Here is a 14,449-nt window from a genome sequence, read left to right as displayed (position 1 = left end):
TTACTCCACCGACAAGAGCGCAGCTCTTAAATAAAGAGAGAGAAGATAAATAAAATCCCTTTTAATTCTACATCCCAAATGCATACGGGTCGAACTGATAACCTCCTTCTTTTTCGAAGTCGGTTAAAATATTCATAATACGGTCAAGTATTTACACCACAACTAACTAATAAATAAACATCGCACTCATTAAAAAAAGATTCATTCACTTTTTCCCAACAACGTGCATAATAGTGTTAATGAATGAAAATTAATGGGAACTTCCTCGTTTTACGCTATTATTTATCTTAAAAACTAGGTTTGTATAAGAAAGGTCATGGGTTCGTTCACACGATGACAACTCCATATAATTATCAGGTTTTTTTATTTAATATAAGTGAAATTTAAATTTTGTCATTTTTCATTGCATTTTAAAGAATGAGTTCCATGATGCGTATTATCACAAAAATTGTAAAAGTTCACTTATAGAGATCAAATATGATAATTACTTATATAGGTCATGTACTAAGGTCTTTAAGGCTGCGTTTTCTTTGACGCGGAGCTGTGCGGAAATGAGCGGAGATGTACAGGAATCAACCAATCAATGAAGGAGAGAGTGACAGAGCGTCTTCGTTTTTCGCTCTCTCGAACGCTGTGATTGGTCAAATCCGCACATCTCCGCTCCTCTCCGCCCATCTCCGCGTCAGGGTTTCCACTGACGCCTGGGCCTAAAACTTGCGCTTGATATTAAAGCCCTGTTTCACACATTACATACGTTACATTATCATTATCATCATCATCATCAGCCCATTAACGTCCCCACTGCTGGGGCACGGGCCTTCTCTATGGATAGATAGGGAGATCGGGCCTTAAACCATCACGCGGGCCCAGTGCGGATTGATGGTTATTAACGACTGCTAATGCAGCCGGGACATTATATTATATTACATTGCTTTACATTATTGTTATTACATTATTATTTGACATTATTTGATTTTTTCTAAGACATGTTTTTCATTTATAGGTTATTATTTTCTCTATAGTTAGGTTATATTCGAGTAATATGTAGGCGCTTGTATGGCTACCTGTACGTACTTGTACGGGTGTTAGTGTCATGTTAACGAATACTGAGGAGGATGATTCAGACCATGATTCCGTATATACGTATATTAATTCTGTACGTATAAACTATATATTATTTGATCTGATTTGACAGCCTCCGTGATATATTGGTTAGAGCGTTGGGCTCCGGGTTCGATTCCCGATGAAGAAATTGTGGAAATAACTATACGACTGTCCTTTATTTGGACATTTCAAGCTTGTGACTACTATGCACTAAGGCAATGGGCTCGCTCCCTATCACATGGGACATAGCTGGCGAGGAGTACGTGTACTAGATACCTCTGCCTACCCCTTCGGGGATACAGGCGTGATGCTGTTAATATCGGATAATATAAAACCGTATCATTTATAGACACCTAACACTTAACACTAGAAATGGAAAGTACCTATCAGATGTCAAGAGACAGTTCGACTCTCCAATCTCTCTGCCTTCTCCTTTTCGGAGCTAAAGCGTGAAGTTATTATATTTAAAATAGGAAATGTAGGGCAAATTATATCTTTAACTCAATTACTGATTGCAATAATAATTGAGAACATGATTACGCATCCCGTATCATGTTGCAGGTAAACTTAGAAATAGATATTTATTTTTTATTACGACCGTGTGTTCGTACATCCGTCCAAACACGACCTATGCGGGGGTAGAGTTCCTCTCAAATCCACCGTCTACAGGTAATACAAAATCGTTTCATGCGGAAAGCCACGGGAGCTCCGTGGTTCCTTCGCAATGAAAATCTGCACACTGACTTAGGTCTGCCAACCATTGCCCAATGGCTCAAATTAGCTGCAAAACGTTTTTTCGATTCTGCTCCGCACCACCCAAATCCCCTGGTAGTTGAGGCTTCCGAATACATCCCGCTTAGGGACGGTACTGAAAAGTATCGGCGTCCGAAAGACTTAATATTCGATGCCGACGACCCGATTAATCTAGCCATAGAGGCAGCCAATCAGCTCGCGACACCAAAAACTTCAGGACCCCGATACCGACCCCGCCGGCGTGGTCGAAGATTTCCCTCAATCAGCGCTTATCGCTATCGACTCACTGTCGTATAAGACTTTATAAACTACATAGTATATGACTTTATTGCACACACATTGACTAGACATTTACCTACTGGAAAACTCATAAAAATATCATCAGCGACGTCATATAAAGATAACACTGCGTATCGTATTATCCCGTACAAGGTTTAAAGAAAATCTTATAATTTTCCATACTGCTTATCAAAATCTTGGATTTTTTAAGATGCCACGTTGCACGATGCAAAATTAGCTCACGGCTATTTGGGTATAGTTAGAGGTACATTCATCGCAAGATGAATGTAGTACCCGCGCGTCACAGAGCTTTCTGTTAGACCAACGTGATAGGTGGTGAGCTGTATCGCCGTCCATAATGGACATGTTGCATTGATTTAACATATTTTGTGCAAAAATGACTCACACTTGATCACAGTTTAACATTCCGCACGTTTGTACCTTCAGACACACTAGAGGTACTATCAAAGGAAAATGTTATAAAGACATAATTATATGGGTGAATATCAAAATGTACCAAGTTCGGTGGCGAACTTGGCGAGGAACAAGTTACCTCGTAGCTAGAACTATCCTTTTTCATGTCGGAACCCAATTTTTCACGAAAACATAATATGAAAGTTCGCCACCAAACTTGGCATGTTTTGATATTCACCCATATATAAGAACTGGACGTTTCGCGAAAATCCGCAAACGTCAACAGTGAACTTGACACTGACCACAGCAACCACGAGAGCTGACCACCCGTACACCCTCACCGCACGCACACACCCCCACAGCATATACATGCACGCCTCAGTGCACGACGATACTATGCAACGATTGCACGCTCTAAAAGATTTATAGATAAGTGCAGTTCCCGGTGAAAATAGATAAATGCCAGTGCACATGTATTTTCTTCACATTGCCATAGACGCAGTCGCACTGACTGACCGTGTCCGGCAAGCAGGGTTACGCGCGGTTTGATCAAGATGGAGTGCCGCGGTACGATCGCCCTGTTGTGCTTGAGTGTCTACCTCGCCACGGCCTCGGCCGACACCTTCGGAGCTGGTCTCAAGCTTTTAGGAAGGATGTACGACAATTGCGAAAGGTCACAAGAGATCGTCAAGTGCTTCAAGGTTCAGGCGGCCAAACTCGCCGACCGGGCCGCCAGGATGGAGAGTCTCCCGATCGTCGAAGGCATCTCCTTGGTCCGGAGAGAAGACAACGGACGGGCCTTTCCCTCGTCCTTGCCAGAAGGCGACTTGAACTCGCTGCCGGCTGATCAAGTCGACAAGCTGCTCAACGTCGCCACTTCGAAGCTGATGCAGACGCATCGCGTCGTCATCTCTCCGACGAGTGTCGGCGCTGACGTCGGTAGATCTCTTAATGAAGCCAGGAGTAAATTGAAGAAAATGATCGGCCCCATCATCGCCGGCGTGCTCCTCAAAGGCGGTTTCCTAGCGATGGCTTTCCAGGCTATTGCCCTGATCGCTGGAAAAGCGCTGTTGATCGGTAAGATTGCTCTACTGTTGTCCGCTATCATCGGCTTGAAGAAACTCGTGTCTGGTGGCGAAGCTCATGAGAAGACCACGTATGAGATTGTGAAGCATCCTCAGGTGTCTCAGAGCCACACTTACTCCTCGTCGCACTATGGAGGTGACTTCGACGCAACCGGCCCCGGTGGCCACTACAGGAGAAGCGTGGAAGACGAGGCCGCAGCACAGGACAGGGCGTACAGAGCATACGCCCAGAAGCAGTAGACATAAACATAGCTTACGACTCTTATAAAAGTATACAACGACGACTTGGCAATGCGAGAGCATATCCCAAAATATATTTTTGGCCCAGCCGTAGCAAATAGTTAACAAATTATTTATTAACAATTATTTATATTAATTTATTCATTTTAACGTCACTAGTAATATATTTGAACTATTTATTCATTAGTATATTACGTAACTGCTTTATCCAAATATCCAAAGGCATTGGTAAAAATGTGTATTTAAAACAATATGTTATCTAATATGTAAATAAGTATGTGAATTTTGCATGAATGTATGTATTATGATACATTAGTTAATGACGCGTAATCAGTTGCACCAAAAATAGGTAATTTAATGAATAATTTATCATAAATGAGTATTACATTAATAGTTATGTTTAAGCTAATAAATATGAATGAATAATTTAATATATAAAATTAGGCTAGTCGACGGGTACTGTGCATTTCTAATTATGAATATTATCTGAACGCTCGAATGTCCGATTTTGTAAAAATAGGTAGGATTATTTTTAGATATATTTTTATATATGTATTTACTCCGGTGCTAAGTAGTGTTAGATAGTTGAATCATATATGTAATTCCGCATTTTCTTCGTGTAAAACTCTATCTATATATTGTCGATTCGACAAGGTGGTTGCGCGAGTACCTTTTATATATAAATATTTATAAATCATTATTATGTGTACTGACGTAATGCTAATATTTGTAGTATAAATTTAAATATAGTTAATTTAGTAATAGTGATGATGAAAGATATCCTAAAAAAGATGAATTGACGAGAATCAAAAATTATCATAAAAATTTTGGAGACTGCAAATTTGTTTTATTTTAATTTCGGCGTTTTAAAGTTACAATGGTCAGTATAGAAAATAAATTTAATTTGAAACGGTAAGTTGGTTTTATTTCAAACAAATTATACTTAATTAAATATTCTGCCTTATCAACATTAGTCGAATAAGGCCTAAATGTACTAAAATTATAAAATTTATGTACTTATTTTACTTTTTAGTAAGTACAATTATAATCTTTTATAAATTCTACATAGGATTAGATATCATGAATACTACCGTTCAACGCTATTTAAGTAAAAGCATATTAATATTCTATTGTCGTTTGCTCACGATCAATTGTAATTAATAATATTAGCCTGTATATTTTAACGACAATTTGACTTACTACGCATTTTTTTCAAATATTTTTTATGATAATTATTGCTATATAGAATTCTTATCTTAAAATTAATCTTAAAAATATTTGTTTAAAATAATAATTATACTCGTATTATATGTATATTGTATAATTGTAACAGTATATTTTATTCTAACAATTATACACAATGTGTAAAAAATATGCATGTTTTAAAATATCTTTATTATACTATCATTTAATGAAGTAAAGTAAATAACTGAAACAGTTGCCAGTTTACGTTTCTTTAATCTGTTTCTTTCTTTTTTTTTAGCTTTCTTTTGGCGGAAACCGATACTGAAGTAATCTTTCTTCCTCAACAAAAAATACACGTACTTTGTACGTACGGTCACAAGTATTAATATGTACGTATACACTTTAGTACAATGTCACATTCACTCTTTTGGCAAATTGAATTGTAAGTCTGACTAAATGTGAAATTTATTAATGAGACAGGGTTCTGAAGTAACATGATATTGTTTATGATTACTATGAACCTATAGTATTAGTAAGTCCCTGAAGTTATACAAAGGCCCCAGAATTTATTTTTATTTATAATACTTATACTTACTTACTCAGTGAAGCCGTGGTAGCCCAGCTGGTTAAACGCTTGCCTCTCACTTTGAGGTCGCAGGTTCGAATCCAGCATAGGCCTAAATCAACGATTGTCGAATTTGTTTTTGAATTCATGTTTACATCATAAAATATTATTACGTGCTCAGCGGTGAAAGGAAACATCGTGAGAAATCCCACATTCTCGAGAAATGCATTTTCGGAGGTATGTGACCTAATTGTATTGGGCTGGTTTTCCCTTCGCGGGTTGGAAGGTTAGACAGGCAGTCGCTTCTGTAAAAAATCGGACCTGTCAAATCTTCAGGTTAGGTAAGCGGACCCTGTGAAAAAAAGGGATAATGCTGGAGGGTTATCCCTCCAGCCAGTTAGGTGACTAATACTTACTTTTTAATTACTGGGATCATCCGATATAAGTCTACAGAAAGACACGTTATGTATTGTTTCTCTACTCTCTGTTTTATTTAATTTCTTTGCTGCAGCTGCTCGTGTGTGATGAGCATTTAAAACTAGAGTCATAACTCTAACATAATGGACTATGATTAGAAATTTAGTAATCCATTTTAGGACTTCAATGAATTAATTTATAATTATTAATCGATTTTTTTTTCAGGAGGCCTATGTATATAGATGCTTCTCTTTGTCTTTTATTTGCCTATCCAGATTAGGATATCGGTAGTGAAATATCACCTACCATCATCATTACTAGTTATCATCATCATTCATCATCAACATTGAATTAAATTTATCATCTGAAAAATCAGAGAGGAAGAGGGGAAGACCTGAAACTATTGGTTGACAAATGTCCAGAGGAACATGAAGATGCTAGGTCTCAAAGAAGACCATGTTTGGCAGCGAGATACTTGGCGCCGCATGATTGGCCCGACCCCGCTTAACGGGAAGTGGCGAGGACAAAGAAGAAGAAGAAATAATGTCAAGGCCTGGTATGATCACTTTACATCAACATCAAAACTCTCAATCATTTTACTTTTGACGAATTGATGTTTCTTTTACACCAATTTGAGAACAGCGGCAGTGCCCGTTATAAAAATATATTTTTAATTTGGACTAGTAAGTATACGTTTTTATGACATAACATAAACCAATAAACTATAGAAAACTAGATGTGGCCTACAAATTAAGTTCATGGTCATTAACTTTTACATCCATTATTACGATGATAGAGAGATGCAATCATAGTTGCGTGTGTACATTTGACAAAAACTGCAATACATTGATGCGAACGTTATGAACCGTTATGATTGTTATGTTAGCCAATTAGAACTGAATAGATAGAGCAAGACACTGTTAGATATCCTAAATCTTTGGTTGATTGAACAAATAATTTATTTTATTTAAATTATTTATTTATTTACACCGCATTTATGGCAAATAAAGAAATTATGTTAGAAAAATAATGATCAGGAATTAAAATAAATTAATTTATTTTGTTAAAATTATTTATTTATTTGTACTTAGCTAGGAGACTTTTTCTATTTTTTTTTTTTGGTGCAATAAAGTGTATTTGTATTTATATTGTATTTGTATTGTATTTACACTGCATTTATGGCAAATAAAGAAATTATGTTAGAAAAATAATGATCAGGAATTAAAATAATAAAATTAATGCAAAAATTATAAATAAGAATTATTCGATTCATTTCGGTGCAGTATTAATCTCACTAATAAAACAATAGTAAGTACCTTCATATTATTTCGTCCGGATTTCAATGTCTTACTGATTTCATATCAATTAAATTAATAAATTAATATTACTTAACGAAAACATTTTTATTAAATAATTTTCATAAGTCACTATCTATCTATTTAGGTAACAGACTGATGACCTGCTTTTATTAAGTTCATCGTATCTATTGATATGTTTTTGATGTCATCATCATCGTTAGCCCATTGCAGTTCATTGTTGGATATAGACCTCTCACAGGGCGCGCCACAAACCCCTTTCATCAGCCTTAAGTATACCAGGCGCTTCCAGTCACGTTCTGTAAGTCGTCCCGCCATCTTTTTTTGGATGTGTCTGTTAAAAATCACAGGAATGAGATTTTTGTTTGGATTGGTAAAAAAACAAAACACTGTTAATTACTGGCATAATTTATGGAAAATCCGAAGCCAATAAAGAAAATTGAACAGCATCCAAAAATCAACACCAACGAGAAAGCTTCGAGCTCAATAGCAAACACGCAGAACCATACTCTTTCAAAGCACGAGATTTGCGCACGCGACGACCAGATGGCATCCGAGTGGCATGCGTCACAAAAAAGAAGAAAGCATTCGAGGCCAGTTATAAAATTGCATTGGATTGCACGGATGAGGTAGAACGGGCGTGGAAGCGGTGGTGAATGGTATTTTGTTTGGGAATTATGTTCAGTTAGTATTCGGAATATATTATTCCAAACCTATTTATTTTAATAACGAGAAATGTGCAAGATTGGATACGCAGGAGTGCAGAATGATAAACAGCAAAACGGCCTGTGGTTTTATATATCAACTTCAAGTAACTGTGACTACGCAATTATTAATTTCAATCATCATCATCATCAGGCCTCATACATCTTTTGCAGATGATGTATATGTCGTGGCCAGATCGTAAAATTAATCATTTCATGATGTGGTCGACCATTTCATGAAATGGTCATATTTTATAAGTTGACCATTTCGTTGAAACGTCAACGTTTAATGATATATCAATCAACGTTTGGCCATATCGTTAATGTAGGCGGTGTCCATGCTATGTGGTGTAATAAAAATGCGAATATTCGATTAATTTCTTAGGTTCAAAATTTTGTACCTATTCGATATAGAAAATTGAACAATAACATTGATTCATCAATTATGATATCAATTAAGTTTTAAATATAATCCACACCAGTGCCACTATCGGTGGAATAGTTGTGTTAATGTTACTAATTTTACGATATGATTGCCAACGTTTGGCCATATCATGAAGTAATCATGCATTTAGTTGCTCATATCGTTAAACGTTTTGTGTTCATTGATCTGGCCAAACTACATCATGATGTGGCCAACGAATGATATTCTATTTCATGAAATATGACCATTTCATAAAGTGGATCTGGCCATAACATATACAATGTTTAGGAGGCACTTTTTTCATGACTGTTTAAGCCAAGTTACGCAAGGTCTACCACACGCACTTCAGGGTGTAGTCAGTGGCAGAAGGTCACGTGAACTTTCGTGTCGCCTGGCCCTGGTAAATACCACGATGTGATACAGGATTATTTAAACGAAGGGCAGGTTAAGAGTACTCTAAACTGGCTAGCATGTAGACTACATTGTTAACGCGGTTATTATCATAATTAAAACACATAATACCGGGTTCTTAGGGATATGAGACTCCCGATATTTTCTCTTAGAAAATTATGGATCAACCTACTCCACTCAAATTTCACCAGTCGTCCTTTGATCATGGCACTTGCAACAGTGTTGAAATTTCGGGAGTCTCATATCCCTGGTAATAACGCGGTAAGAACCCGGTATTACTTTGTTTTCACTAAAGGGGGCAGATGGGAATAAACCAGTAAATATTATTATGTATTCATTCAAGTTGTATTTGTGGGAGACACGGCTTCCGTGCCTCACTTAGCAGGGTCCACAGAATACCAGCGTCGTGGCTCGCGCCGCGGCTTATGCTGAGTGAGGCCCTTTTATAAAGGACACCACCACCATCGTTGACCAGTCCATACACTCAATTATTTGTATTTCTCGTGTATGTTGTTTTTATTATATGTTTTGTTTGATTGTAAGTTGTGTGTTACTCCGTGTTTTAAATTATATATGTGTTTTGTATTTGTCACTGTGGTGTCCCTTTATAATAAACGTTTCTTTCTTTCTTTCTTTCTATTATGTGTTTTAATTAGCATGTCTTTGTTGAGATTGGAAGTAGCGGAAATGGTGTGCCAAGATCGTGGTAAGAGGAATTTTCTGGTCTTTGCCTACCCCAATGGGAAATAAGCGTGATCTTATGTCTGTAAAACTGTAATAAAAATGTATCTCTCCTTCCGAGAAACTGTGAAAGGCATACTTACAATACAAGGAATAAAAATAAAATTGTTGTTCAAAATTCTAGATTAAGTAAATTAAATTCATCTTTTTTGGGGTTATGTATACGTTTTTACAATAAAATACCAGATAATATTTTAAAGTCAGAGAATAAATTTAAAGCTCACGTGAAGCTTACTTTATGTAAAAAAGCCTATTATAAGATTAATGATTACCTAAATGATAAAAATGTCTGGTATTAAATGTGTTCCTCTAGTTATTAAAAAACTTGTAATGTACCCTCATTGATTTAAAAGATGTGTTGCTGTTGCAGTTTCTTGTCATTTCTTCTTCTCAGCCATAACACCTTGCGAAATGACGTAAATTCAAAAATGTTACATTGACCTTCAACAAGTTTATCCATGATAATTACGTTGCATAAATGATTCTGATTCTGATTCTAATGTTACATATAAAATAGCCTGTTGCCATCTCACTGAGTTTTACAATGGCAGCGACGTAATTACCATACTCTGCATTCAGTTTTCAATCTGATAAGCAATCAGATTGTTCTGTGCAGTTTCTTTAAGTTGCACATTCAGAATAAGGAGAGAATAAAGAATTGTTGTAATAAATGGACGCCAGACATGTAAATATTGTTGTAAATCTAAATATGGATCATTATAATATCTAAAATGCATCATGGAGTTAAAAGGAAATCTGTCTTTAAATCTATCAAGATTTAAAAGACGGATTTCCGATCTTTGAACTTCATTAGATTTATGTACACGAGGGATTTTTTTCTTGCAGTTTCTTTGCCTGGCGCGTGCAGGTTGCGGGAAGCTGCAATTGTTTTAGGCGGATAACACGTTTGTTACGTGAACATTGAAGATTCAAAGTATAACTATGTTACCTACTGAATAAAAATATTTTTTTAATTTGAATAAGTTTTATTTTGTATACTGGGAAAAAGATGAAGTGAATACAAAATATATAAGAAAGAAGAGCTGTGGTGAGAGCTCCTATTTGTTCGGATAAGTAGTTAATACCACATGCGGCAAATATACGTCAAAAACTATCATACCCAGCATATCATAAAAATAATTTGTCATCAACAAAATATATCCACTTAATATGAATATATAATAATTATTATGATATAGATAGGTATGTAGATATGAATATTAAGATCGATGTGCGATGTGACCAGAATGACGGGCAGAAGATTAGGAATGAATAAATAAGAGGAGATCAAGCACAGAGAGGGAGTAGAGGGGAAGGTGGTCAAGGGGAGGGTTTTGCCCAGCAGTGGGTTCGAATAGCCTAGATAAGATAAGGTAAAATAAGAGGCAGGGGAAGACCTAAGAAAGTGTGGAAGGATATGTGTGTTAACGGTGTGACCACCGAGATAACGACTGACGGAGATGAATGGATGAGGAATACATTTAAAGTGGGGTAAGAGCGGCAGGGGAATGACAATATAGAAAGATCTAGAATGCACATAATAACATAAACTGCCTATGTACGTCCCACTGCTGGGCACAGGCCTCCCCTCAATCAACCGGAGGGGGTATGGAGCATACTCCACCATGCTGCTCCAATGCGGGTTGGTGGAGGTGTTTTTACAGCTAATAGCCGGGACCAACGGCTTAACGTGCCCTCCAAAGCACGGAATCATCTAACTTTTTCGGACAATCAGGTGATTCAAGCCTGAAAAGTCCTTACCAAACAAAGGACAGTCTCACAAAGTGAATTATTTGTTTTCTTAAGACTTAAGAAAGAAGGAAACCAAGACTGCCTCCTTGGTTAGAACGTTCAGCTCACGATCTGGATGTCCGGTTCGATTCCAGATGTGGACAGTGTCGAAATCGCTTTGTAACACTAACTTTTGTTTGATAAGGACATTGCAGGCTTGAATCAGCTGACTGTTCGACAAGGTAAGATGATGCCGTGCTTTGGAGGGCATATTAATCCGTTGGCTATTAGCCATAAAAATCACCTCTACTAATCCGCAGTGAAGCAGCGTGGTGGAGCATGCTCCATACAGTCTCAGTTGTTGTGTACAACTGTTTATGTTTGTGTCTTAAGTCATTGATAAAATTAAGTTCACAATCCAACATGCATAATAGATCACACGACATCCGCTTTCTTGTTCATCGGAAACGCATCCTCTTGCGCATATCGCTTCGCTTTAACGGCGATTTCCAAGTATTTAGAGCGTGTAAATGTAACACTGCCACTAAGCAAGGTTATTGTGGAGAACTAGAACGGTATAGAAGCGGCATGTGGATATTGTATGGGGCATGAAGAACGCATGTGAAGCAGGATACGTATATTGCGAGGCATATGCTTCGCATGATAGCGTGCATGTAATACACATTGTACGCGAGTACTAATATGTATACACTTTGAAACCACGTCACATTAACTTTTTTGACAAATTCAACCATACGTCTTATTAAATGAACTATTGAAATTCATTGCATAATCTGCTTACTTGACCAATGCGTTATTTGCTTTTACATACAAATCTTAACCTAGCTTTGTTGCTAACGCAGTTGCCCTGTTATTTTTCACAAATCCTTAATACATAATTGCACACGTACATGCGTTAGTGGAAACTGCTTATAGCACGATAGCAGTTTCTGAACCCAAGACAACATTTAAGTCGTAGGGCTATCGCAAACACTCACACAGTTACACACAAACACACACACACACTAATATATACACATACACACACACACTAATATATACACATACACACACACACACAAACCCAATTTACATACAAAATGCATGTTTATTTGTTCTTATTTAAGCACAGTTTATTGTCAAATAAATTCAGTTTAACAATGGTCTGCCTAAACTGATGTTAAAAAAGATGTAATTGCTGAACACTGCTCCCTGAGATACAGGTCTCCTAGTTCAGGTAGCAGGGTTATACTTCTGTAGCATTTGTGTGTCCTAGCTGTAGCACCCAATGTTGTGTCGATCTTTTCTATGACAATAAACAATTTTTTTTTTTTTTTTTTATTTTAAATGTCAAATATGATAGTGCGACAGGGTTCTAAAGTGGGTACATGATATTGCTCATGACTGTACTCATTGTGGTAGGTACACAAATTGCTAGACAAGCGGGTACGCACGTATTGTACTTGGAGTACTTTCCATCGATCTAAATTCAGGAAATTTGGCAAAAAGGAAGGACTTACAGCACAAGTAAAGAATAAATATAAAACTCGTAAAGTTGGTCCATTAAATAAAAAAAATATTTTGGAATTAGGTACCAATATATTTGCAGTTGGTAAAGTCATCGCGACCTATGTTGAAGTATGGGATAATAGTTTTTCAATGATAAAGCCTTTGGTAATTTACAGCAGTTTACGGCAAACACAAAGTATTGTGTTTTTTTTCGTTACATTCTTTACATTTTCAGTTACCTAGGTAAGTATAACTTTTGTTCCTCCTGTCAAACCGATATCGTCCGCATATCTCATTGTACCATTGTATTATTGTATTTGTGTGTATATTTTAAGGTTGTAAATGCATAATGTGTGTCGTAGATTTTACCTAAATAAACTTTTTTATTATTATTACCATTCTACTACATTTTTACGTCTATGGTCCCATAGTATTGTAGTGTAATAGTGCATGTGAAACAGAGAATCGGGCTAACAGAGTACTGGTATAGTGGGCTATAGAACTGAATGAAAAACGTTCTTAATAGGAAGTCGAGTAACAGTGATTAATACTAGGCATTGATAGCATTTATGAGTTTCAAGTACACATACATTTATGAGTTAACAGCCTCCGTGGTCTAGTGGTTAGAGCGTTAGGCTCACGATCTGGAGGTCCGGGTCCGATTCCCGATGGGGACATTGTCGAAATCACTTTGTGAGACTGTCCTTTGTTTGGTAAAGGACTTTTTAGGCTTGAATCACCTGATTGTCTGAAAAAGTAAGATGATTCCGTTCCGCTATTAGCCGTAAAAACACCTTCATCAACCCGCAGTGGAGCAGCGTGGTGGAGTATGCTCCATATACCCTATATATAACCTTCGGTTGATTGAGGGGAGGCCTGTGCCCAGCAGTGGGACGTATATAGGCTGTTTATGTATGTATGAGTTTCAAGTAACAACCGGTATAGTTATAATGCTATAAGTAACGGATTTTACATTGTTTTTTAATGAATCATTATTATCTTAATGAATATACAGGATGTTAGTGACACCGTAACGAAAACTTTGAGGGATGATTCAGACCACGATTCTGAGATATCAAGTGGAATTTTCCGTCGCAAAAGCATGGAACAGAAAATAATTTAAAAAAACATTTCCCTCAAAACTTTCGTTACGGTGTCACCAACACCCACCTAACACCCATGCGTACTTTATCGTATGCAGAGTATGCACCCGAAAAGAAAGATAAATAAAAGATGGATATGTCTGTTATCCATAAAATTAAAAGTTAAACGAAGGCAAATCTGTGCGCCAACTGTGTTTTTTTTTTGGGAACGTAACCTGAAAATCCCCTTATTATTATTGTATGTCTTTTTCATATCTCGGGCCTATGGAGGCCCGGACTTTTGGAAGGCGTGCGTGGGGCCGAAGCCAATATTATTATTATTTTGTTACTCGCATATAATTAGAAAAACAAACCTAAAAATGCAAATGAACCAGGAAGATGACAGATTAAATCGTAAAATTTTTAACAAAATTTTAAGTTAGATTTTTTTGAAAATGTTTTTTTAACCTGATAGGGACTAAGGTGAGG

At 36.8% G+C, this 14,449-nt stretch overlaps 1 protein-coding gene across 1 annotated transcript; it reads left to right on the top strand.

Moving 5' to 3' along the window:
- The first annotated feature begins 3,104 nt into the window (after nucleotides 1–3,104).
- On the top strand, nucleotides 3,105–3,875 carry LOC126377194 (uncharacterized). The gene has a single exon (XM_050024889.1). It carries the CDS (start codon nucleotides 3,105–3,107, stop codon nucleotides 3,873–3,875), a length of 771 nt encoding a protein of 256 aa, XP_049880846.1.
- Nucleotides 3,876–14,449: the final 10,574 nt, after the last annotated feature.

The sequence above is a fragment of the Pectinophora gossypiella genome, chromosome 22 (genome assembly GCF_024362695.1).
Source record: "Pectinophora gossypiella chromosome 22, ilPecGoss1.1, whole genome shotgun sequence".
NCBI classification, from domain to species: domain Eukaryota; kingdom Metazoa; phylum Arthropoda; class Insecta; order Lepidoptera; family Gelechiidae; genus Pectinophora; species Pectinophora gossypiella.
This window is presented reverse-complemented; position numbering and strand designations above follow the sequence as displayed.

What these genes read in the sequence shown, in the direction of transcription:
- LOC126377194 (XM_050024889.1), top strand. Translation starts at nt 3,105, where the DNA reads ATGGAGTGCCGCGGTACGATCGCCCTGTTGTGCTTGAGTGTCTACCTC.